This window comes from Notolabrus celidotus, chromosome 19 (genome assembly GCF_009762535.1).
Source record: "Notolabrus celidotus isolate fNotCel1 chromosome 19, fNotCel1.pri, whole genome shotgun sequence".
NCBI classification, from domain to species: Eukaryota; Metazoa; Chordata; class Actinopteri; order Labriformes; family Labridae; genus Notolabrus; species Notolabrus celidotus.
This window is the reverse complement of record NC_048290.1, coordinates 7,073,183-7,100,855: the sequence shown is the minus strand read 5'-3', so window position 1 is coordinate 7,100,855 and position 27,673 is coordinate 7,073,183. Positions and strand designations below refer to the sequence as shown.

Sequence of the window (27,673 nt, the reverse complement as noted above, 5' to 3'; positions counted from 1 at the left end):
TGTTGCAATTGAGAATGCATGGAGGCTACTTTGCAAGCATGCAGGAAACTCAAAATAATGTGTTAAGACTGAAATAGATAGCTGAAATATTTGGTAAGCTTAAGGTCTGAAATAGGTCCTGAAGGGGAATCTAAAACTGGTGAGAAACGATTTCTGAAACTCAAACAGTTTTTACATCTGCATTAGATTCAGATTGAAATGCCCAAATTCAAATCCAGGCCTGGACCAAACCAAAGGTTGTTATGTTGTTGGTTCTCTCAATACAGTTTGGTGGTTGTTATCCGCCATCAAAAGGGAGGGCCTTTTCTGACAATTTAGGCAACCACAGTGCAATTGATCCATGGTTCAGTGATATATTCTTGTCATTTTGTGCAGTTGTTTAAAAGGCTGATTGAAGTTTTTGTCAATTGAAAACGTCTGATGCTAGCTTTAGTTGTGCTTAAACAAATACCTATAGAAAGTGAAAGTGGGGGGCCGTTGGACTAGCAGTCTAAGCGCGCTCCCCATATAGAGGCCATAGCCCTCGTCGCAAAGGTTGCAGGTTCCATTCCAGCCTCGACCACTCCCTGCATGTCCTCCCTGACTCTCTGCTACCCACATTACCTGTCTCTCTTCAGCTGTCCTGTCCATTAAAGGCGAAAATTGCCCAAAAAGATCATTTTAGAAAGTGAAAGTGACTGTTTTGATGTAACTTGTGCCAATGTAATGTTGAAAATCTTCTTTCATTTGCTTTTTAATTGGACAGTTTCAGTGTTTACTACCAGGGTGGGTGTTTTTGAAAATGGCGTGTAATCAGCGGTGGATTAAGTGGACCAGTACACTCCAGTATGTAGTGTCGCCACTTGTAAATTTCACCCCTTAACAGAGTCAGACTTTTCACCAGCTGCCAGTACCCTTTCATGCCCTCTCCTCTCCTCACTTTCTCTTAGCAATTCATAATAGCACCTAGAATACATTACCCGCTGCACACTACATGAAGCTTGTGTTCCTTTGCAGGCGTTACATGACGCTTGCTTGTCTGTTTTTGCTGGGGAGTAATGTAAAATTAATGCGACATAGCATGGATGGAAAGTAGGAGAGGAACATGGTGATGCATGGAGGTTCTTTATTTGTGTGACACTGCAGTAGTTTTTCAATGAGTGTATGTTGTAAAAATCAGAAGTTAATACTGTTGATTTACTGGCACTGGCCGCATGTTACACACGCCAACAAGTAGGGACTACCAGCACTTGTTTTTCTCCACTCAAAGCACTGGTAATCACTGAATATGGATAATTTATGTCCACACATTTACTCACTTAAATGAAACTCCAGGTTGTATAACCACACGTGGATCTGCTTGGGAGGCTTCAATTTTATAAGAGCATTTCTACTAATATATGCCATACTCAGAAAAGACTAAAATCTTTCAAATCACTGAGGTAATAGGTCATCCTGCTGATTTTTATTATGCTTACTGGAGGCATTGAGGGCAGCTACAATATTTTTACAAAACACTCCCTGCCACTTAAAATAATTTTATTGCAGTCAGAGCAGCCCCTGATGGGAAAAGAGAATTTTAAAGCACAGTGTACACGTGTTTCGTGGTGGATTAACATTTAATTATACCTTGCGTTAGTGCAGCACCATAATAATGTCTCTCTTTGACTGACTCTCATTTAATAGATTCACAGGACCACTGCAAAAGTGGCTTTACTTTCAGTCGCTGTCTGCTCTTTGTGATAATACAGCTTAAATACTAATGAACAGAAGCCCAAGCTTGACTTTAGAAATAGCACAATGTGTAATGTTGTGTTCAGTAGGGTACCAAAATGAAACAGTCACAGTTTAGTTGTACAATCCTTCTTCATCGTACTGTTATCCAACATACTATTAATCAGAGCTACAGAGCCGCACCATCTCACCTGAAGTCATGCTGAATGGAGGGGCCATTCGTCGCACTGTGACACAACTCCCATTTAAATGCTTGGATTTAATTCAGTTCATTGCTGCAGGTCTAAATTATGCGCCTCAATGAGCTATTGTCTCTTTAGAAGCCCACAAGGATTCAAAGGGAAACAATGTGTTTTAATAATGTATACTGCAAAATGTATCCCTCTTTTTTTTCCGAAGATGAAGCAAGTGACTCCTGAGAGCAGTAATGAGGATGCTGTGGGCAAAGAGAGCAAACATTCCCAAGATCATTATTCCCAAGTTAGACTCAGCCCGGGGAACGGCAGAGAACGATTTCTGCTGAACAAATAATACAGCTGAAATGTTCATATTCTGCATTCAGCCTAGAATGCTTTTGAATGTAACCAGAAACAGCCTCCTATATGCATAGGTGCAAGCACACCAGCAAAAAAAAGTGCATCCTCCAAACTCTTGTTTGGTTTCTCAACAAGCATCAAAAAAGGGACAATCCGAGCAGCCATTTCTTATTTGATCTAAAGCTTGGCTGAACATTCGCCATTCGAAGGAAAATGTGAGTGGGTAGGCTTTTAAAGGATTTGCTCTGTCCGTGTTCTTTACATTTGTACGAGACAGATCAGAAGCTAATAGTTTATAGCATTCAGCCCAAAAATTTATATGTATTAAATCTATCTCTTCCTATAGCCATCATCAAAGAGTCCCTCAGCCGGCTTTCGATTATGTAACACTATGAATCCTCCTCTTATGAGAAATAGAAAACTTTGAGAAGTCACTGAAAGAAGTTGAACAGTTCAAAATATTACCTCTACCTTTGTCTCAAACTTTACAGAAAGTGATATAAAAGTAAAACAATGGGGAAAGGGAGAATTCATTAGGAGAGACTGCATTCGCCATGTTCGTACGCCACTTTCTGCTGACGTCACACTTAGGGTGGGAAGCTTCTAAATTAATTAGTAACTGAAAAGTAAATGTATAGTTAAAGTCAAATGCATAATCGATCATTATTTACCCACAGTTAAGTATCAATAATTAACTTGAAGCGGAATATTCATTTTGGGTCAGTCTTGATGAATGGACAAAACAAAAAGCCTTATTATTTGCAAATCATGTCCCGCTCATAAGTAGGTAGTTAGCTAATAGCTAGATAACAATTTGCACTGTTTAACACTATGAAACTGAAACATTAGCAAGAAAACAGTTCATCACTAGCTAAAAACTTCTCACAGTAGGCTTAACATTCAGCTAAATCAAAGCTAGCATCACTGTTAGTTACGTTAGCAAGGAAATGCTTCATCACTAGCTAAAAACTTCTCACAGTAGCCTTGCTGTCAGTAAGCTAATATAACCAGTAGCTAAGAATTTCCACACTTGAACACTAGCATTGGTAAGGAAATGTTTCATCACAAGTATAAAACTCATCAAAAGAGTTTTAACATCAGCCAGTTTGTAGCTAACATCACCTTGAGCAAGCTAGGAAGAACCGTTAGCTAAAGATTTGCATGGTTTAACACTATCACGCTTTCACGTTAGCCAGGAAATGGTTGAAATCAGTCACAAAATATGAAAGGTGAGGAACAAATAAAGCTTGGAAGACTGATTTATAAAGAAGTAACTCAATCTTTGCCACAGGTTAATCATATGACAAATACTTTGTCTAATTCTCCTTTCCCCTTATTTAAACCATTTGAATATCAAACAGTTTGACTGAATGAAATTAATGTCGAACATTTAATTACTTTGACTGTCGCTGCTTCAGAGATTTGTAGGAGGTTATCTTCTTTTCTTTCACTAGACTTTGTACTGCTTCTCCTAATGCCAAAGGAGATTAGAAAGGTACCACGCAGCGCCTTCCTTTAGCAGTAAGAGAATTCAAACAGCTCTTATCATGGCTGACGGTGAATACTTCACAGAGTTAGGAACCTTCCTAAGTATAAAGACTACTGGATCACACCCTCTGTCTCGATTTGGAATTTGCAGGTGAAGACTTGCAAACATTATAGAAAAGTCAGAGGTGTGACAGCTAATCTTAAGATTCTTTCGGCTTTTTTGTCCCACAAAATGTCACCGTTGGCTCTGGGGGAGTTCGAAGCCAGAGAGTTCAGCACACCTGTCTCTGTTTTTCTCCCCGTGCTCCTATCTTTTCATGACAAGGGTAGAACCGACTGTAGCAAGTCTATTTCTATTCCCCGAGCGCTCACGACAGCACGTCGCGTGTTCGCAGACCTCCTCAACCAGCCCTCACTCCCAAAACGACAAAAGGGCACGGAGCCTGTCCTCGGAAATACCTCTCTAACCCCCTCCCGGTCCACAATCTGTAGAATAAAGCAGCCTGACAGAAAAGAGGTAGCATGAGGGAGAGAAAAGAGAGGACAAAAAAAAATGAGGGAGGGGTTGAGTTATGGCGGGAGGAGATGGAAGAGTGCTGCTCCTTTTCTCTTTTTCAGCTGAAACAGTCTCAGGAGCTGCCCCCCAGCAACAGAGGGAGAAAAAGCATGATGAATAATTAACTCAGAGAAATGTCACAAGCGGCAAGAGAGAAGTGTAATCATTTCTCTGTTGGGTTTGGAGATCTGTTTTTTTATTCTTTTCCTTTATGCCCTGTAGTGCTGCACTACGATTGCAACTCGTCCCCTAAAAGCATCCGATACAATCCCTCCCTACATACTTTTCAAATAAAAGCAAATAAATCATTAATATATGTGCCTTTTAGCGTCATCACGGACACATCTCACGTAGGTCCTCTACATTTTTAATCAAATCATTGATGTCACTCTCATTAACTGTAGAATTGCACTTAAGGCACATGTGTCTCCATATGTAATAGTTTAATCATTATCAGGAAGGATTGAGCTTTATTTGCTTTTGTTTCCTTCGAACAAAACATGCCGTCTCAAAATGAATAAAATATAGAAATGAAAAATTACCGTCTTCTTGTTTCTAAACAAGCTAAATTTATCCTCTTCCCTGTAAACCTCAGAGCTGTGAAAATGAGTTATGGATCACCGTAACCCAATTTAATGAGGTAATTGCAGATATATTTCATTTTTATCATCATTCTTTATTGATTTATTCAAAGAAGACCAACAGTTAGCTCCCACATGGATTAGAAATGTAACACCAGCGTGCTTTTCTTGTGTGTAAGTGGGGATAATGATTCCGCTTTCCCTTTTTTATTCAACACATGCTAATATTCCTAATAAGGAACATGGTATATGTTTAATTTGTAGTGGGTTTGTTGTCTTTATAAGCATTGGCTAGCACTTTTTAGCCTCTCAGCTCTTTTGAGACTATAGGAAATGTTGTAAAGGATGCTGTAATGACCTGGATGATTTAATGCCAAAGAATGCTTAAAGATTTTCGCACCATCAATGTGTTTGTTAATCAGACACTCCATATGAGATTCCCTACCAGTAAACACATTGATCGTTGGAAATGAGATGCAGATTTTTCCTATATTATTTATCCTCTCTTTAGATGACATTGAGTAACTGCGCCTTGTGCCAGAGCTGCTAGTGTAATATTGTGATTTACTGGTGGAGAAAAGTTTCGCATTTAAAGCATTTATAATTTCCAGTCTTTGACAGCACTACGACAGCCCTTTGTTATATTAAATTGAATTTTTAGTCACTGTAAAAAAAAAAAGCAAAAAGTTACTCAAAGCAGGACTGGATTTCCCTGTTTCAGGGCCCAAGGGCAACACTTAGCTGTGGGCCCCCTATGAGCCCCTCAACACAAATTAATAAACCAATACTCTTGCTCCATTTTGCTGCATGTTAATCAGGCTTGGTTAAGAACATTCACCTCGAAGGGGATGAGAAGTATTAATTCGAAAGTTCCAAAGTCAATTAATCAGGAACCACTTTGGCCTCAAGCTGCTAGATTTGGCAGAAATCTAAGTCATGATTATCCTGGTCAATATTAAGACTATAAATATCTTAATAGGAATATTAGACGTCCCTGCTTGTGCTGAATTCAGTATGAACCAACCTGATTTACTGCCTACATTTACATGTACTCAGGCGAACGATTGGCAGCATAACCTGGTATCATATGAGTAGATCAAAGCAAGATGGTTAAAAATGAGGGGGCTGTACAGACTGAACATGAAAGTAGTTACCATATTGGATATGCTAACTCCAGCTTACCTCTGGCTAAACTGACAAAGAGGTGGAGTCCATAGCTTTGCTGCTACAACACACTCACCTGTCGGTCAAATCAGCCACACCCCCAATTATACATAATACATAACACCTTGTGATAAAAAATCTCCCCCATCCGTAACAGTTATGAATAAAGACATGAGGTATAGAGATATATAAAATGTTTTTGGTACCAACAAGATAACAAGAGCTCTGCTGTAAAAATGGGAATTATAGTATAGATTGAGATGGGGATTCTTTGGCTTTTGGAGCCACCCTCTAGTGGACACTCAAGGAACTGCAGTTTTTTGTACATCTTCTTTGGCCGTATTAATCAGTCCTAGTGGCTGCTGCTTGGAAGGCAAGCAGATATGTAACAATACATTGTGCTTCTGTACAATGTTACAACATCAATTTGCCATCATCTGCAATGTAACTAAGAATTCGGTTCAAAGTAAAATGTTCTTTTGATGTCCAGCGACCCTCTGCTAGCATCCATGAGCAGAATAACTACATTATCAAGGATAGTTTGCAGCATTGGTTAATTATTGTTGGCTGTTACAAGACAAAATTAAGCTGTTGTCTTGATTTTTCTAAAAGTTCAGTTTATTTGAATGTCAAAATGTTTATTTAAAATAAAGTCTGACTAATCCCCAGCCTTAGTTTTTATCCCCACACAAGACCCTTGACCATCTTCAAAGCCCCCTGAGCATCAAAGTTCCTCGGGCAGTTGCCTGCTTAAATTGGTTTCTAATCCTCCCCTCGATGAATCAAGCTGAATGTCAGAGCTCTACACCCTACATTTAGTGTTGGTGTTTTTTTATTTCAGCAACTTCCTGCATTTCAAAGTGAAATGAGCGCTATCTGATCTACAAAACACTACAAAAATTAATTCGGCTTCACCGAGTTGTCACAGACCAGATTGTACTTTAAATGGTGCTGTAGTCAAATGTTCTTTAAACAACCAAAACAGCTTGAATTAAGAGCGTGGAAATAGACAGCTTGGGTTTTTAGAGACCTTGTTTTTATATCTGTAGCACATAATAACAATTAGAATAATAAGTATTATCTTCATTACTTTTATCACTATTATTATTATAGAAGTTGAGTTAAAAAAAAGGTTGACAGTACACTGAAAACAAAAACAAACCTAATGAGAAACAGTGTGCTCAGGATGAAAACCAGTCAGAAGAGGGGGAGTATAAGAAAGCCAACCCTAATTGCAGATCTAAAGCGCGTAGGAGGACCGAAGTTTTTCTTCACTCTCTGAGCTTCCCTTAAATGGCAAATCAGCGAGAAGAGAGCAATGCCTCTCCCCCAACGGAGCAATCAGCATGTTAATATTGAAGCAAAACACCTCAAAATCCTCCCCTGCATTAGAACCCCATTTTAAATAACCTCTAACAATAGCATTTAATTAACAAGGAGTTACACCTGAGCATTTAGATTCCAACCAAAAGAAATCTCTGTTGTTATTCCACTTGTCTTCCTCTTTAATTATTCTGAATTAAAGTCTCGCTGAGATTCTCTGGGGCTTTAATTAGGGACTGAATTAAAGTTATGTAAATACAGTCGGATGCCGCAGAGTCTTTAAATAGAGTTGTGTTGCATCTAGTATTTTATTTTTCTTTTCTTTTTTTTTTTCCCTGTATGAGAAAACAGACTAAGTCTCTCTTTTGAAGTTTGTCAAATCACTCCAGGGTACTTTTCCCTGAGGTGTTTATGTGGATTGATACTTTTTCTCAAAGGAGGCTGTGACATGAAATCTAGTTCTGCGAAAGAAACTATTTTGTTTCTCTAAAAGCATGTGCAAGTGTGTTTCCTGCATACGTGCACGAATATTCACACTCCTCCATAAGAACTCATGATAAACCAATGCATGTAGTTACCTGGCTGTGGTTTTGTGATGCTTCACTCCCTCTGATGAAATAGATAAGAAGGATCAACCTCCCATGGAGCCAGATTAAATCCAAGTGAGTGTCTGTGCCCAGACTTAGAGCTTGTGTGTCTGAATAATAATGGATTCTTTCAGCTGTGTTTGTCATCAAATTAGCCCTCTACTCCAGAAAAGGCGCTCTCAGAGTGCAATTCTCTACAACCATGGAATTCAAATTAGGCTCAGTCAGTTTGAGCTTTTAAGAAAAGACGTTGAGCTTTATTTGAGATGATGATGATGGCCATCCGAGGTGTTCAGTTGCATTAAAACATAGAGCTCCTGCTTTTAAGTTGATTCCAAGATGTGTTAACCCTGCACGAATTTCTTCTTTCTCTTTTTTGTTTGCCTTGAGTACAACCTTGGGTAAGTAACTGGCACAGATCAGCTTCTGAATTATACAAAAATATAGTTTGCTTATACTGACAGGTATACAGAACATTCAAAGTACCGTAAAATGAGTTGTAGAAGACACACTTTCAATGTATTTTCTCATCTAAAAAGTGAGCTGCGTCTTGCAACCTATATGACCAACATGTAAGGGATAGTGAGCAGGTGGTTATCCCAAATAGAACACTGACAGGGTGAGACATGTTCCCAAAACAAAGCTGACAGGTTGTGTCCACCCTGGTATTTTCTTTTCACTCAACTAGTCCCGTAACTCTGCCAAAGCCTGTTTTGTGAGTGTTTCGTGTCTGTTTTCTTTAATTTGATTGAAGTCTCTTTGACTCAGCTCTATGTGTGTTTTAACCCCCCTAGTAAAAACTTACTGCAATACGATATCTAATTGTATTACTACCCTGAAGATGGCGCTAGAATCAAGCTAAAGCTTCATCACAGTCATGTACAGCTGCCAACATCACCCACTACACACAATTGAAAACTTGTCCTCATTCGCCCTCATTGACTGTGTATTCCAAGACAGTTTGCTACCAAAGCATGCTGGGATACATCTTAACACTTAGGATAGCTGCGACTGTTATTCAACAGCTACCTCATCATGTTATACTTATGCATACAGTATGAAGAAAATGGTGATTTACTGTTAAGTAAATAAGTCTTGTGGGTTGCTGGCTTGGTTAAAAGACTTCCAAGTAAGACAAGGGAACAGCAGAGGTTGGTGGCACGACTCTAAGCAAATTGGTTGGCGGCAGTGGGACGATACCTTTCAGTTATCAAATTTACCATTGGCTGAGCTTAACTTCTGTACTGGTATTTAGCTGGATTGCAAACTCCACATGGCAAAAACAGATGGAACTACAAAGAGCTGCACAGAAACTGCACGTTTTGGACTTTGGTGAATGCAATGAGCCACACAGGCAGACAATTAAAACCTTTACCTTTTAGCATCCCCAAAAACAGACTAAGTCTTATACAGCTTCTTTTCTGGATTCACAGTATATTCAGCTTTACCTGTACTTAATCTTTTGGTTGAGCCATACCAAAGAAAACTAAGACAGCTCTTGCAACTAAGTATTCTTCAAGTAAACTACGGTACTTCATCAAGTACACTCAATGAAGTAATTATACAACATCAATAATAAACAACTGAATAACTTCTTGGGACTAATTTAGCCCAATTTTTAGTTCATAAACTTATACTTGAAGAGTAAAAGAAGTCCATCTAAGGTGGCAGAGTTTTCATATGTTTGATTTTGTAATGCTATTATGCTTAAAGTGTGATTACTGATACAATTTATAGCCTTCGAGCCCCTTTCTTTTGTATATTTATTATTTTTTAAGTGTCAACAGTAAGGTAAACTCCATTATTCAACTTCTTTAAATCTATATTCCATTTTGCAAAAGCAAAAATGGAGAAAACCTTGAACCAGCAGCGGTTTTACTCTGTTGCTTCCTCCACATGCTCTAAATCCAACCTCCATTCTTAAGCGTGAAGCCTTTGAAGCTTCTCAATCAGTGCACGCTCTCAAACCTGTTTATTTTCTGTCTCTCAAGTAAACACTGCCACTGTATAGAGTGCATTTGTTAGAGCACAGGAAGGCTGCTAACAGAGTCTTGAGGCTGACTTAACTTTTGTTCGTCTTCCTGCCTCGTATTTAGTCACCCAGGTTGAGTGCTTTCCTCCTCCTGCTCATCTCAGCCTGACACACTCTTCTTCTTCGTCTTCTTCTTCTACCTTTGATCAACCCAGGAGATGGAAGGTTGCCCTGGAGAAGCACCATGGCTCCCAACACAGGAGGGGGCAAGGAAGAAGGGATGGGAAAACCTTTTCCCTCCGGGCACTTTCTGTCTGACGCACACTTGCGAAAGGATCGAGCAACAATTAAAAGATCCGTTCAGGGCATTCGATAACTTGTGGCAGGTTTGAATCTGAAGCAGCAGAGACAGATAGATATGCACACTGCGTTACTTTGCTTTGTAGAATTGTACTCATAAGGAATTAGAGACACAATTAAGGGTCTGACTATTGCTCCCCGGATCCTTGCTGCACATCCAACAGTGAAGATTATTTTCTAATGTGACTGAGTCTACCAAAAGCAGTCCCACATATGCCTTGTTATTTCCCCCAGGACCAGCTCACCAACTTTGCCCAAAAAGCTCAGGGCCTAGCCAAACGGCTTCATCGGGCACACTGAGCCGTGTCCTGCTTTCCTGCACTTCAGCCTTTGCTGCTCCAGTAATAAAAGTAATAAATGATATTATTATTTTCTAACTCAGCACTCAGAGGCCATTTGAAATGAATAATTTTCAGAGACTGGAGTTTCTTTCTCTGGTTGGAGTCAGACGGCTCAAACATGCAGGGCCAGACTGCACTCTCTCTGTGCTGTGCTGTGCTGTGCTGTGCCATGTTGTGTTCTGACTGTTGGTTTAGTTTGATTGACATACAGTATGTCAATCAAAATGTTATCTGCCACGACTACAGTCCTGAGAAATGGTTTTAACTGGAAAATAAGCTGTTTTTAAACAAGGTTTTCTAATAATTATGTGTTTCTTTTTACTCAGATTTTCGTTTATGCTTCCTGACACATTTTGATATCCAATATGTATTCTTAATATTCTAAATAATGTTCCCAGAGGCTTTAATATAATCAAATGGTTGAGTTATAAGAAAGTATACCCCTTAAGGCTGATTTATACTTCTGCGTCTAATCGACGGCGTAGCCTACGCCGTAGGTCCGCGTAGCTCCCGTACCTACGCAGAGGCCTACGCACGTAGCTGACGTGCACCTCCTCCAAAATGTAACTACGCGTAGAGCCGACACGGACTGCAAGCTCTGTGATTGGTCCGCTCGACGGCTTTGTCTTTCCCGCATTCACAGCACTTCCGGGATCCCGGACATCGGCCACACATCGGCCGTGTATTTCATCTCCTCCTCTCTATTCTTCATGTAATCATGTCTGTATGATAAACAGCAACATGTATCAGCTGTAGATTAACAGAACACGCTCTGAATCGATGTGGAAAAGTAAACAGAGATCGTAGCAGGACCGGAAGCAGGCGACCGGCTATCAGAGAGACCGCACTGCCCTCAGGCGTATCGGGGGAGAATTGCTGCGCGACACGGACACATCAACGCACAAGTATGTGGGGCTCATGTCCGCGTCAGCCCCTGCTGCGTAGGGGAGACGCAGAAGTATAAATCAGCCTTTACAGTTGTCATAAATGCAAAAAAAAGAGCTTTTCAGACCAAACCTGTTTTTTGCAACACTGTAAAATGTTTATTTCTGTTGTAAAATTGGCCTTTTAACATTGGGCTCTTTAGAGATTCACTAGCTTTTGGAGCCAGCCTCAAGTGGACACTTGAGGAACTGCAGTTTTTGGCACTACTACATTGGTGTTACTTTTCATCAATGTGGTTTTTGTCGCTTGTTACTATCTTATCAGACACTTTGGACTAAATTTTGCCATGTGAATTAGCACCATGCCACAGCTGGAAGATGGAATCATTACTGCCTAGAGAAAGGAGTAAACTGGCATGCGTATACGCCATTGAATATATAGACGTAGTGTCCGTGACGTCACCCATCTGTTTCTGAAGAGCTGTTTTGAAGCCAATTGTCGGCAGGAACCATATTGGACATGCTGAAGTCAGCCTAACTGCTGTAGAGGTAAAGAGGTGGGGTTTGAGCCTCCTTGTTAACAGCTACAGTATTCCCGCCTGTCAATCAAGTCAGCTGTGCCTCTCATAATGGAAAACACGTAATCCTAATACCTTCGAAACTGCTGTGTTATGAAAAAATCAACCCCCTGTACAGTGTGTGCCGATCTAGAGATGAGCTATCTAGACCACACTCATTTTTTGTACCAGGCTGTAAACATGTTTATTTCTGCTGTAAAGATCGTCTTTTTTGAGTTTGTGTGTTTTCGGTTTCTGGTTCTTCTGGAGCCAGCCTCAAGGGGACACTCGATGAATTGCAGTTTTTAACACTTCCTCATTGCCTTCAATTCTTGCGGCCGGAGGTTGCCACTTGGTGTACGCTCAAACATTTGTGCATGCAACCGGGTTCATGAGCCTTCTTAGGACCATACAGAAAACAGTGCTGTCTGCCTTGCAAACATATGGAAACAAAGAGCAGATATCAACAAACCCAGAGGGAGTTTGACTTAAAGATTTACACTGAACATCCCCAAAATCTGCTATATTCAAGTTTGAAATTTCATAATTTCCTATTAAAGCACTTTCACATAATCTTTGTTTTTCAGGCCTAGAGGGTGTCCATTTGTTAAACAGTTTATTGCACCTACTAAGAATAAGGTAATGTCACTGATTAACTCTGACAATGACAGCAGACACATGTAAACACCACTTTCTTTGCCGGTGACTCACTCAGCACTTTGTTAAGTTAGCGCACAGAGTCTTTATTTCAGTGCTTTTATTAATATATGCCGTCAAAACACACTTTCTTCTTTCCTCTTAGGAGCTAAAATTATCACCTGAGAGCTGCATGAACGGCTGAAATATCCATATTCTGTCATGGTGCTTTGAATGAAGCTGAAGTCCATTGATATGATTATGAACTGGCTTCGCTTGACCTCAATGTTCTTTGTATTTTCATGATCAGGTAGTCACAGATAATGTTGACCTTGCTGTTGAATTTTCTGGTGGTATTAAACTGATACGATCAGTATCAAGTGAAGGATCTTTTTAAGTGTTACAGGTCTACCTTTGATGTACTCAGAAAAATCATATAATCAATTTCACATGTGAGATATGAAGGGAATAGTACCTTCCTATTTTGGGAATGAGAATACGTTGATTCAGAAAGCAATTATTCTCCCCAGGTGTCTTTGTGAGACCCTGCTGGTCCATGCTACTATACAAAAATCAGCCTTCAAACCTTCATTTCTCTTCCCATTGTTTTCTCTTTTCAAATAGAAAAAGTAACCTTCTGAATATCTGCTCTCATAATATTTTTTACTCTCACCCCTCATGTAGTACATGGTCAGATTCAATTTTACAGCGTCTCCTTTATCCAGGACGCTCCACCTTGCCATGCAGAGTTCAAAGCAATTACAGACAAATTCGCAATCTTTAACAGTCAGGGTAGAGCAACAGGGGAGCTCAAAGCAAGGCGTACCATGGGTCAATAAATGAAGCAGATGTGGGTGAGAAAGAGAGGGGAATCTTCAGAATCAGGTTACTCCTGAGGGATTTAGAGAAATATATATCTTTACAACATTCTAAACAAAGTTGATACCCAAGAGGAAAATGTGAGAACTATGATGTGTTATTTATTAATCCCAAACCTCTCAGTTGTAAATGAAAGAGGGCTGCAACATGTGACTGAGGGAAAATCATTCCACACTGGCAAACAAAGTTACATTTAAGCATGCATATGGAAGGGATTTCTACAAAGATGATTTAATGTATTGCTCAAATAGGGTCGATCAGCATTTTCAATTGATGCCCCTAAATCATTGAATATCCTCCAACAGACTTTAAAGCTGACATCCATTCCCTCTTTTGCAGAATTTAAGACTTTGATCTCTGACCACTGTGTCTCAAATTGTATATGTTTGAATTAATCTATTATTTTGTGAATGATTGTGTGTTTGTTTGCTGTTTCTAATGTGCCTGTGGTCTCGACGACATTGGAAATGAGGAAAACCTCAATGTCTTTTCAAGAATAAATAAAGGTTTTGAATTGAATTGTATTTGATTAATGTGTATTTTGTTATTATGGACAGTGAATGAGCAGTAGACAGTACTCCTGGTTCTGTGATGTTTTCTTTATAATGTCCAGCATTGGCTTTATTTTTTTAACACCAGTTTCCACTTGGTTTTGTTACAATGAATCAAACTACATTGAATCCTATGTGAAAATGATGCTGTTCACGCTTGTTTCACTACCTTTGTAAGCATTTCTGTGTCATTATATCTCAATCTCATGCTGCAAATGAATGTAAGCGTAAATGAAAAATCTTTGTTTGACTGGAATCAGTTGGCCCTTTCCGTCCTGATGGCACACAGTCCTCTGTTTTTCACCCACTAAGCCTTTGATTCTGTGTTGAAAAAGAAACCGGCTCATGCAGAGGAGTGCGATTCTAAATGGGACAAAAACCACATTACATCTTATTTCCTGAGAAAGTATGGCTTCAAGAGGCGGCTGAAATAGCTGCAAAATTGTTTGCGGAGAACAACAGGAGCACTTTGTAATGGATTGTTTTTGGTCTGTGTCTTGCAGGGCTGAAGCAGATCCATGCCCTGTCCATCCAGGCCAACTATGAGCTGCGTATCGATTTGGAGGACTTTGAAAATAGCACCGCATACGCACAGTATGGTACCTTCGGAGTGGGCCTGTTTTCCGTGGACCCAGACGATGACGGATACCCTTTGACTGTGGGAGACTATTCCGGCAACGCAGGTATGCAATCTCAGTGATCTAGTTAGACTTTGCTTTTGCTTAGTAGACACTTTTTTTCTATATTTAACCTAATTTTGTACCCACAAATCACAGCAGTGCGTGAAACTTCTAGCCAACTTCTAGCACCTTATATTAGAATTATAGTATGTCATTTCTGCAATGCATTGTAGTTTGTCCAGAGAGAGGGACTGCCAGTGTCTGTGTCTATGCTCCCCAAACCATCAGATTCAAGCCAGCTACCTGTCACCCTGATTAAATTACCGCCAATTAATTGCACTGCTTGACCTGCAGCGTAAACAAAAACCCGCCGTTGAAATGAAGAAGCAATTTAAAGAAACCTTTGGGGAAGTGCTGCTGTGAAACCACAGAGAGAATGGGGACAGATATGAGAGATGGAGCACAAAAGAGAGGAAGAGAGAAGAGGAAGGAGGGGAGGAGATGGTACAAAGTAGGATGGAGGAAAGAAGGGGACAGGTGCAAAGGAGGAAGTGAGGCAAAGGTATATAAAAATGAGGGTAAAGGTATCTAAGGGACAAGAGGAGAGAGGGAAAAGTAAAACCCAAGAGGAAGGACGATTTGTGGTTAGAAAGTCCAGTAATTCTCTTTGCCTGTCTGCAGCTTGGCTTATCTTTGACCTCATCTCCCTTTTGGGTATTTGAATCCTTGAAAAATTAGAGCCACTGGAAACCCGAATCAACAATGGCCTTCTGAGGATGCAGTCAAGGGTGTTGTATACAAACAGAGAGCGCCTAAAAAGTATAAGAAAAGAGTTGCAAGATAAATTCAAAACAATGTTATTGAAGTTTCTGTAAATGTCCTGTTTTGTTGTGGGAAATGGATGTGGTTCTAATAAAATATTCATAATGTAATTAGTCATTGGAAAAGTTACACAGCAGCTTTAGGCTGTTTACACACAGTGTTGGCAACATCCGGAGGCTAAGCATTAACAGCCATGTTTGTGAGTGTTGACCATGCTGGGAGATCAATGAAGGATATTGAATAACTCCAACAATCTGTCTGATACTGTATAGGCCCCCTTCCTGCTAAGACACCCCTGACTTGAAGACCACCTGAAGGTGTGTTGTGGTATCTGGCACCAAGACGTTGGCAGAAGATCTTATAAGTCCTGTAAATCATAAGTGGGGTCTTACATGGATACCACAGATGCTCGAATGGGTTGAGATCTGAGGAATTTGGTGCCCAAGTCAAGGCCTTAATCTCAATGTCATGTTCCCCCAGGCCACTGTCTTCCATTGGTCCAGTTCTGATGCTCACATGCCCATTGTAGGCACTACCAGCAGTGCACAGGGGTCAGAATCAGCACCCTGACCGGTTTGATGCAGTGTGTATCCTGTCACCTGTCCATCAGAACAAGAATTTTAACAAAATGAGTTCTTTAGTCCACTTTTGGTTGGTACTGACCTCTGCAGACTGGCAACAGCCCTGATGAAATTCACATATGTCCTTTGACTGTCCATTTTTCCTGCTTTCAGCTCCGCAACTTTGAGGACACAATGTTCTCTTGCTTCCTAATAGAGCCCACACAGTGAAAGGTACCATTGTAAAGAGATAATGAATAATATTCCCTTCAACTGTCAGTGGCCATAATGTCACGGCTGATTGTTGTATTTTTGAGCATCCAGGAGGAGATTGACGACAGGGCCTTGAATAAACATCACAATCATAGCCTTCAGAACAAAATGGGGATTTAAGCTAAGGTTGCGTATGTATGCTAATTGCCAATTATTATATTAAGCAGAGAATTGTGTAACTCAAGGTGATGTAACAATACCTTTTAGGGGAGCATACATTCATTTTCAAACTTGCCATTGCTGTTGCAGTGTACGGAGTGAAAGAAGTCAATCAGAACACAGTTGGCCATGCCTACATGGTCCTCTGAAGTGTTCTGAACTGCTAAATGAGCTTTTTTCTGAACAAAAAAAAACAAGTTTTCAGGGGCCTTAGTGTTTTAAATCTCAATCAACATGCCCATGGTCACACCTCTGCTTCCCTCAAGCCGAGCTACTGTTATTATCATTATCAGCTGTTGTATTCTGCTCTGTTGTGGCTGCTCTCTGATCAGCTGACAGGTGGTAATTTGTGGCTAGAAGCAGCTGGATCTTAATGGGCATCAGGAGGAGGCTGCCAGCCCCCAGCCACCAAGGTGACACCCAGCGCCTTGCAAATGAGCCTTTAAGTGCCTCTGTTTTGTTTTGCTTTTTTCTAAGTTCGCTTGGCATTATCCAATTGTTGCAGCTAAGCGATTTCTTTTCCTCTTTTTAACCCCCACCATCTATTTTCTCTCAATGATGAGCAACACATGACATGAATATCGGACATCCCTGTCACATTACCTTTTTTCCGCTGGCTGGTTACCATGGTAATGCCAAATTGAGAGAGCAGTGTACAGAGTGAGAGGGTAAGGAGCCGGGTGGCCACATCCTGGGCAATTAAGGGCTGTTTGATGCCCTGACGAGCTGTTAGCCGTCACCTGATGGCTTGTGAGCGCTCTTTCATTCTGCTCGCAGTTTCATCCTTCTTGTATCCACTTGTGCTCACAGTGTGTAGTCTGCTTTAGAAAGAAAGGAAAGGACAGAGTGAAGGGGAAGTATGGGGAGTTTATTGAACATTATTACCTCTTTGAACATCCATTTGCCGAAGACTTAAAGGTCTGGTGCTGTATCTGAGAGAACATTGCTTTCATTTTTCCTTGTAAGCCTCTAAAAGCAGCAGGGCTGCAAAGAAGTCTTCTATGTAGAGAATTTACTGGTGAGAAATAAAGTGAGGAAACATTTTCAGCTTTGCAATTTGATTCCAGTGGTGCAGACCGACTATGGTGATCATAAATAAGAGCATTAAGACGATGCATCTTCCAGCCATTTATTACCTTATCTGCTACTCAACATCAATTATGTGAGTTGGTCAGTGGCCAGCAACATCAAAATATGATATCATAGGTCCCCCTACAGATTTATCACTAAAAGCTGTTGTCTTGTGCATTGTTTGATGAAGCATCTCAGTTAGGGAATGTTAAAAGTGAGAACATTAGCTGGGAGTGGCAATAAACGGGTCAAACAAGCGCCAGATCTGAAACCAATAATACATTTTGACTTCTTTTAAAGTTGTGCTATTTATGCATAGTGAAATGGATGTTTAAATTATACTTACTGTGTTTGTACCTTATTTACACAATATAAGTACACCTTAGTTTGGTACCAGAGCTTTATTCAATTTGTGGCGTGGTCCCTGATTGTGGCCTGGATCATGTCCTTTATGAGTGAATGAAGGCCGGCTTCCAATGATTGGTCATGACTGTGCGCTCTCATCCTGACGTAGCTAAAATTATATGACGGGCTGGATGAAAAGGGAAAGTCTGTGCCTGACATCTTTGCCTGTGGTGAGATGAATGGACTGTAAGGTTGAGTCAGTATTCCTGATAATGGTGATCACCATTGTCTGCATAGTGACTGTTCTGACCTGATTTTAGTCACTGTCTGGGTGCGGGAGTGAGGACGCGCTTCTAAAGGAGTCCAATGTCCAATCCGAGGTTATTGTTGCATTACTTCTTGCCATTTAATGATTCAAATGAAAAACAGGTACAGACAACCAGTGGCGTAGAATTGCGTATGGACTGTAAGGACGTGTCCCTACCAATCTCAAGCGATGGCTGAAATGTCCCCACCAATATTAAGGTTGAAGGGGGAAAAAAATGCACCTCATGCGACACATAAAGGGTTAAATCCTTTCCCACTTCGGCACCGCCTCTCAAATAGTCTTTGAGACCGGTCTGTTTTTTGGTTGACTTAGCTCCCTAGGCCAGTGCTTCCCAAACTGTGGGGCAGCGCTGCAGGTACGACACTTCAGGAGGGCAGAGCCACGCTCCTCAAACAGAAGCAGAGCTCTGCAGCTCGTGCTGCAGGTATTCTCATCTGTTACTTCAGTTCTACCTGCTTCAAAGTGTGTTAACACCAAGGGAGAGGTTCCGGTGGCTGGTGGTGAGGCTTTCAGCGGTGTGACTGCTTGCTTGCTGCAGTATAGGTCAAAAAATCTGTCTCCCCATTCGAGCAGTCAAACTTTAAAAAATAAATACACGTCGTAAGAATGTTTCTCACATCCGTATGCTGTGGTGATATGTAGTTAGTATTTGACTGTTTTGTGTCCAAGGCCTCTTTTTCCTGAAAAGTTTCTTTTTCGTTAGTTATTAGAGGTTAAGAAACGGGGTTTTACTTCCGGGTTTCCTTTGATTCACAGCCGCCGTAGAGTGAAACTTCAAAGGACACACAACGTCTTGTGACGTTACGCTGTAGGGCGGAGCTTATTACAGTGGCTTCACAGGCTCTGGCTGCACAATGGCGGCGCCCAGGAGGGGGATTTTTTGGCTTCAGAATCGTACAACGGGAAGAGGCGGAGCAACACTGTCCATTTTTATTTACAGTCTATGGTTAACACTCGGTTTTCTAAAGTCCAAAACGTTGATGGCTGTAGTTGTGACTTGAGGCAAGATGAAGAAATGTAAATAATATAACTCATGTTACGTAATCCCAAAAACTTTACTTTGAAATGACTAAAACAGGAAGCAGCATGTTGTCAGGTCGAGTCCCGACCAATGTAAAAATCAAACCTGCGCCCTTGCAGACAAATTACTTTGACGGTGAAATTCGTGATGAGGAACCAGTGAGGTCTAAGAAGAGCGGTAAAAACTCTGTGCAGTCCGTCACCTTTGCCCCTTTTGTTGCATTTATCTACCCGTTTACCTGAAGTGCCCCTTGTGGTGATTGTGCAGGTAACAAAACAAAAAACAAAAACAACATAGGTTAAATGGCTCACACAGTCTGGTTTCCTAACTCCTCTTCAGAAACCAACGAGTGACGTCACTGATACTACATCTGTTATTTCCAGTCAGTGGTTACATATCACTTGTTGAATTGGCGGTAAAGCCCTGTACAGTAGAGGATACCTACTTGTATTTTTTCATATTAGAAGAAGGGCCAAGCTGTAATACTTGACAGTTCGGACATAAGAATTTGTTGCATTTTGATAATCCCACATTGCATCTAAGAATAGCTTTTCATTGTCTATAAGAAGGCAGTAACAATAATACACAATCTTTATTGATGCTACAAGAAATAATGAAACCAACAGATGGGATTTATTCTGTTGCACATTTTTTAAATTCATTTTGACAGCCATCCTGATTAAATCAGCATTATTAAAAAGATGACGGTAAAAAGGTCAGCCGAGAAGCTGACTGACTTCCCGCTCCCTCCTGAGAAGCAACACTGCAGAGAACTGTTGAGCTTTCTTTCCTTCTGTTTTTATTTTTTTCTACCGTCTGTTTAAAGAAATTATTTATCGGAAAGTCATATTCCATTTTGAAGATGCTTGTCTAATTACTGGTTGTTGGTTTCACATCCAAGAATGTTTTGATGAAAGACACAGAGGGGATGCAATATCTGATGCTCACAAAGTCTGATTTTCCTCATTCTCCCAGCTGCTCTTGTTTATGAGAGCTTATATCTTCTGATTTCTCGGATGCAAATAAACAAGTCTTTTAAAGAAACATGACTCTAAATACCCTCTTAATGTTGCAACTGCACACTAAATGATGTGTCTCTTTTCCTGCTCCAGGCGATTCCCTACTGAAGCACAACGGGATGAAGTTCACCACCAAGGACCGGGACTACGACCACTCAGAGAACAACTGCGCCTCCTTCTACCACGGCGCCTGGTGGTACCGCAACTGCCACACATCCAACCTGAATGGGCAGTACCTGCGCGGCCAGCACACCTCGTACGCCGATGGCATCGAGTGGTCCTCCTGGACCGGCTGGCAGTACTCACTCAAGTTCTCCGAGATGAAGATACGACCTACGCGCGACGGAGAGAATAAATGAGGGGAAAAAAGGAAGAGGAAAAAACTTTTTTGGAACATTACAAACCACGATTTCCGACAGCTAGGCGGAGTTACTTGTCTTGATATTGTTCATTCACTAAAACGTACAGTACCTCTTTGAGTTGACTCTGCTGTTTGCCTCCTCATGTCTCCTCCCCTTTATCGCTCTTCCTCCTCCTCAATTATTTGGCTTCTCCTTTCATGCTAGCTTCCAATACCCCTCCCCCTTGCCTGGACTAAGATATCATCACCATCTTCCCTTTTTTTTCTGATTCGACTATTGCAGCAGATGGCTGTCCACCGCTGAGTCCGGTCCTGTTTGAGGGTTTCTACCTGTTAGACGAAAGTTTTTTTCCACTTAAACCGATGCAGCTAATAGTTATCCAACAAGGAGTCTGTTCCTGTTCAAGTTTATACCTGTTAAGGAAGTTGTCTCTAATTGAGCCAATGTGGCAGATGTAGATCCACAGTTGAATCTGGTCTTGTTCGAGGTTTCTGCCAGTTAAATTAAAGTTTTTTCTAATCCCGCCAATGCCGTAGATGTTGGTCCCCTAATGAGTCTGGTCCTGTTCAAGGTTTCTATCTGTTAAATAAAAGTTGTTTTTGAATTTAGCCAAGAAGGCAGATGGCAGTCCCCCATTGAGTCTGTTCAAGGTTTCTACCTTTCAGGTGAAAGTTGTTTCTAATTCAGCAAATCTGTCTGGTGTTGTTGAAGGTTTCTGCCAGTTAATTAAAGAGGTTTTTTTGTTTCAATTTGACCAATGCAGCAGATGGTTGTCCAGCAATTAATCTGGTCCTTTTTAAGGTTTCTTCCTGGAAAAAAAAGAACGTTATTTCTGAACAAGCCAATGCGGCAGATGGCTATGTACTAATGAGTCTAGTATTGGTCAAGGTTTCTGTCTGTTTAATGGGAGTGTTTTCTTGTCAGTGTTGCCAAGTGCTCTCCTGGAATGGATATATGTTGGGTCACTTTTACTCATATCAAGAAAAGCACTGTGCAAACCTGCCCTTTATACAGAGAGTCATGAGAGGCTTAGTGGTTCATTTACTGATTAATACCTCCCATCTGTGCTGACATGGCCATCAGAGTGTGGGTCAGTCTCACTGCCCATTGCTGTACGATCTGTGAATGGAGAGGGTTGCTCAGCAGAGAAAGAACCCTCTAGAAATTATGTACAGTCCCCTTTTTTTTGTTCAGGAATTTCACAGCCTCACATTTCCACGCTTGATCTTTGTAAATGAGATCCACCAGGGTACATTGGCAACGAAGCCCAAGACACTAAGAGGAGAGACAGAGAAAGAGAGAACGAGGAAACAATTTGACAAGAGGCAAATTAGTCGAAGTGGAGGAAGAGGAGGCGCAAAAGGGATGAAAATGAGAAAAAGAGAGAGACAACGGGAGGATCTCATTCATCTGACTTGGGCCATTAGGGAGCATATTGGGCACTTTGTCTGATCTGCCTGCCAGCTGAGTACTGGCCAACTGATGCAGCACTCACAGATGGTAACCCAGCACTTTGTGTACATGCGTTTGTGTGTGTTCGCACGTGTGTGTGCGTGTGTCTACGATGGAAAAGGAGACAGACAAGAGTTCTCCAACAGTATCAATTTCCTGTCACAGGTTCAGCAGAGCGTCTCGACTGACTACGATGTTTAGCGCAGACAGACTAAACATGACGCATGGTTAGCATATGTTCACTCTCTGTTTAAGTGGTTAAAGATAACACAACCTGGGATGAATGAACATGTCATAGAAAGGGGAAGATGCAATTGAAAAAGAAGGATGGGAACCTAGAATGAATAAACAATCAACAGACTGTGTCTTACCTACCCCACACTGATCTGAATTTCTCGGACCTGTCCCATTTCCTCTCTCTCTGATTTTTTCGTCATTTTGTTCTTTTTTTTTGTTCTTTTCCAGATGATTACTTTGGGACATGTTTGTGCGACACGGTTTCTCTTGTCTTGCAAATGGAGCGAGGAAGTTGCTGTAAAATAAGATTTGATGCTCTCAAAAAAAACACTGTCTTTTTCTTCTGAGTAGGAGTTCTATATTGTGTTATGGCGGAAGCAAAATTGCAAGCAAACAAAAAAAAAAAAGAAAAACATGGCACAAAGAAAAAAAACTGTTGGCAGAAAATACTTATTTTTCCGTCTTTTTTTGCGTTTGTTTTAAGTCGGTGAATCAACTTTGATCGGAGTTTCATTGAGTTTCTTTGGATGTACTAAAAGCTTTAAAAATATCTGTAGATTTTATTGTACAGTGTGTATGACTTTTAGAGCATGTGATTCTGTTTTCTTACTATGCTAAAACACAAAGAGTACTCAAGCACATGAACTTAACAAAAATACACCTGTTTAAAGAAAAGAAGAATTCAAATGAGATGTATTTACAGGACTTTTTCTTCCCTTCCTCTACCTGACGGAGCAAAGAGGAGGAATGTGACTCTCCCTTCAAGCACACGCCCATTCAAACCCCACAGCACAACAATGACTCTTTCAAGGAGGCACAACATGAGAGATACTTCAAACCTCTCGGCACGTTTGCTGCCTTGACAGACATACAAACAGAAGACATCTAGGCTTTGGAACGCCCCACTGCGCTGGGCGGCAATTCTGAATGTGTTGTTGAAAGGTGTCGCCCCAAGCTGACGGAGCGCTAACGTTTAGCACAAAGCTGACGAAACTTGAACTAAATACCTCTAACGCTGGGACACCTGTGACTTTTTCTGTCAACACCGGTGCTTTGAAGGATTGTGGCTTGTGTTTCCGCCGCACTCCGGCTGTGAACGTCACGCCTTTCGGTGGACGGACGCCGCCTCTTTTTCAACATCAAAGCACAGACACATGTGACGAGTACTTGCTGATGTTAGTATGGCACAGAAAATGAAGTACGACTAAGTCGGATGTTTAAAACAAGTTGTATGTAAAAAAGGAGGCATCAGTGGACAGATTTGGATCATGTATGAGAGTGGATGCAAATTTGTGTGAGTGTGTGTGCACATGTGTGCGTCTACAATGTCTGTGTGTGTACACATATATGCACATGCTTCGGTTTGTACATGCCCATGTGCATGAGGCCAGACAACAGAGCGGGAGTGCGTCTCTCTGTGGAATTTTTGAAGTCATGTGATGCTTATGTACAACTTGCCTCCCCCCTAATGTTTGTGTTGATAACAGAGAGATTTACATAATTATAAAGAACTATTACTTATTGTGATTGTGAACCCCCCATAAGAGTGGACGCCACCTTCTGGTACTGTGTTGAACTGCGCTCGTACCCTAAAAAACCCAGAGTAGCCACTCCTAAAGATCACCTTAACACATTGTGCTCACTGTATTTGATAATGCTATGTTGCCCTCTTTGTTATTTAAATGTGAAGTATTATTTGCCATGCCCCTCTGTGTGTTTTTGTTGATTGAATGCCTTTATAGTCACTCTCTCTGCTGCAGCTTGCCATGTCTCCGACGGAAGAGATGATGAATGGGTGAAATAAAAGGCTCTAATCATTCCCAGTTATCCCGCTCATTACAGTGCATCAGCACACTCCTCATCGATCCCCCAGGTCCCCAAACCTTCTATCTTTCTTACTGTGTACCTCCTTAATTGCCTTAGCCTCTGCTGCCAATTCCCCCTCACTCCACAGCTCCTAAAACATCCCCTCTCTTCTCCTTCCAGCCCCAGACTCCCTGTCTCTTTATTGCTCTGCTTTTTTTTTTTGCCTGACTCCTGTCCCCGCTCTCCTCCTCCTCCTCTTCCTCCTCCTCCTCCTCCTCCTCCTCCTCCTCCTCCTCCTCCTCCCTCGCCCTCGGTCCTCCCGTTTCCTCCGGTCCCAGCGCAGAACTAACTCTGTTTTCTTTTTCTTTTCATTTTGGTGAAGTACAATAGATTGTTTTGCTGAATCTTGATACTGTGTTTTAATGTTCTTGTCAACATTTAATAAACATTCACATTTTATAAATGGGGAACTCCCTGAAGTGTGTAGGGTTTATTTTTCCCCTCAATTTATATTTTAAGTTTTGATTTGATTTAGCCTAATAAAGACAGGAAATTAGCATTTAAAGGCATTTAACCTGTCAAATGAAAACTATAAACCAGGACTGTCAGGGTTAGTGCAATAATCACAATGTGGTTAGCTCCAAAATGAATGACCTTAATTTTTATAACACCCTTTTTTTGGTCCCTTGCTGCACACCATAGTTAAAGGTACAGTGTGTAGAAATGCTATCTAGCGGTCAGATTCTACACCCAAATGCTCCCCTGCTCACCCCTCCCGTCAGTGTATGGACGGTGGCCTTCAAGGACAAGCAGCTCTTGTGATGCATGACAAGTTTGATCCGCCATTTTTAAAGATTCAAAAACTTCTTCTTCCTCTTCCAACTGGTTCTATTCAAACGTCAGCTCACTGAATAAAAAGATGCACATGTTACTAGTTTGTCCGTTCTGTGATACAGTAGATTCATGGAGGTGAAAGATGGTGGCCTTGGTGTAAAGGGACCCACTCTTTATTTAAGCTGCTGTTAGTAGTCTTGTTATAACCCCGCCCTCAAAAGATTGTTGTGCTAGTTCTATGAGGAAGTAGTGGCTTCCCAGCCAACCAGGGCGACGTAGTGGGGCCGCCGCTCGACCAATCGGGGCAGAGGGTTGGGGAGTAGCTCTGATTAGTCCATGATAACGGGAACGAGGGGAATAATAGCATTGCTTGATACAAAGGCATTGGAAAACACAGAGGATTCACCATAATCTCAAATTACTTCACTTACAGGTGAGTACCGATTGGTATTATGACCTTTACTCCAAACCCAGCAGAAGAAAAGTAACGTTTTTACACCATTCCTACCAACAGCAGCTTTAAATACAGAAGGCTTATTTTAAATGAACAAAACCTAAATTAATTTAATATCCAGCTGATTATATTCTAATTTAAACAAACTTATGAATATTACATTCCATTTAAACAATTCTGTTCTGTTAAATGTTATTAAATAAAATACTGTAACATCACACTGTACCAAGCAGCATGGAAATTAAAGCTGGGGTTGGTAATCAGATTTAGATAGATACACTTTTTGTCATACTGGTTAAAATGATCATTATGTCCTAATGGCAATCATTAGATGATGTGTTCCTAAAAATGAGTGAAAAAAAACTGCTATCTACAGCCAGAGTAAACCTGGGAAAACACTAACCAATCACCGTTTTTTGGCTCCCCAAATTTTAAACCAATCAAATCCCGTCCAGCCGCTCTGCCCTCCTCCTGCGCGTACATTTCCCCGGCGTGCACTCCTCCGAGTCCCCGTCTCCTGCCTCTACTTCCCCTGACTCTATTTACTGCCCCTCTCGCTCGTCCTCGGGCCTGTCCCCTCTGACCTGATGAGGTGCTTTGCTCAGGACTGTAGTCCGGATCAGAGTCTAAAAAGCTCTCACCAACAAGCAGAATAATTAATGACGTTCAGTAAGTCCTACAGAAAAGATATATTTATTGTAGCGTCCGTCCGGACGCTGTAGTGATGACGAGCCGATTCGTGAACACGTTGAGCTTTAATAACTGGTCACTGTTGGCCGTGATCACGCCAACCAACAAAGCAACAATCAATGTTTGAATGAATGAAAAACTTCTCCTCTCCTCTCTCCCACTCGCACACTCTACACCTCTCCTGATGCCTTCACTGACCGTCAACACTGTAGGAATAAGCAGCCATGTTTGTTTGTGTTTTTAACTTTCACTATGATAATGTTTTGGTGAGGACCGGTTTTGAATCAGTCACGATCATATGGTCGAGAATCAGCGGCGCTCGTCCATGTGAGTGGGGGGGCGTCGTTTTGGAGGAGCTCCGAGGGAGGAGGGGAGGGGTTAGACGGAGTCATGAGGAAAAGCTACATTCAAAGTATTTCTGAAAACACATTTCACTATAATAAACTGTGTTGACAAGTCAAAAGTAATCTGCACTTTGTGTCAAACAGGATGAAAACATCACCTAGTAGGTACTTAGAGTCTGATTAGTATCACCTGTGAGCTAAGCATACAGGTGCAGCTAATTAGGCTGATGACAGCTGCAGGTACCTGCATCACAGAACCCTGCAGAGCACTGTTTGGGAGTGTGAGGAACTGCAGACCAGATCGAAGAAGTTAACTACAGTGCTTCCTAAATGGGTGGCAACTGACTGCAGGGCTGTTCACATTGTGGAAGACCAAGGAACCAAGGTCCAAGGAGCACCCTGCCTTACTGTTTTAGGGAACATTAGCTTCATGTGTACAGGACCTGAATAAAACAGAGACAGCAACCAAACTGGAACTCCTGAAAAGTGCAGATACTGTGGAATTATCCAGGGATCACTTGATGCCAGTAAGTAACCAACATTTATCTCAGAATAGCTGCACACCATATTAATACTATTGAGATGCATTCCTTCATATCCTATATACTGGTTAGAACTGCTTTACATTGATACTATGGACTGTTGTGAAAATGCAGATTAATGACATTTTAAACATGCCATTAATTGCAATTATCTATTGAAATTCTGTGATTGTGTTTTTCAAATGTATCATTTGATAGCCACACCATGACTCCAAAGTAAAGTAACAATGGTTCATGCAGATTGGTGTGAAAGCTGGTGTAAGCAGAATTAGAGCTTAAAATGCCTTAAATACAATCTCTACATTTCTGCTGTAGAAACAATCAATAGAGATACGCTGATGTTTGACAATGTACCAAAAAGAAGTACTATATTAGTGGTGATAGAGGAGTGGCTGAGACATGAGGTGTGCAGCAGCTCAGCAGAGAGGCCACTTTGGTAGCAGCACAGCTGCTGAGGGAGGAGATGTCGGACCAGACAACTGACTGCATACTGAACAAACAGCCTTTTTATGTTTTACTTACAACACGGCAAACATTTACAGTGAGTGATTAATTTACCTGTTAAAAGAACATGTACAGGGTGAAGTAAGCAAAGAGATGAGGGGT

At 41.2% G+C, this 27,673-nt stretch overlaps 1 protein-coding gene across 8 annotated transcripts in view; it reads left to right on the top strand.

Moving 5' to 3' along the window:
* The window catches only part of fibcd1 (fibrinogen C domain containing 1), a 237,168-nt gene extending 212,952 nt beyond the window's left edge, over positions 1-24,216 (top strand). For all 8 annotated transcript variants that reach the window (XM_034709573.1, XM_034709570.1, XM_034709572.1 and 5 more), the window contains 2 exons: positions 14,632-14,811; positions 20,440-24,216. In XM_034709573.1, the coding sequence (XP_034565464.1) occupies positions 14,632-14,811; positions 20,440-20,705 (446 nt within the window). In that variant the 3' untranslated portion in view covers positions 20,706-24,216. The remainder of the gene's footprint in view (positions 1-14,631; positions 14,812-20,439) is intronic.
* Positions 24,217-27,673: the final 3,457 nt, after the last annotated feature.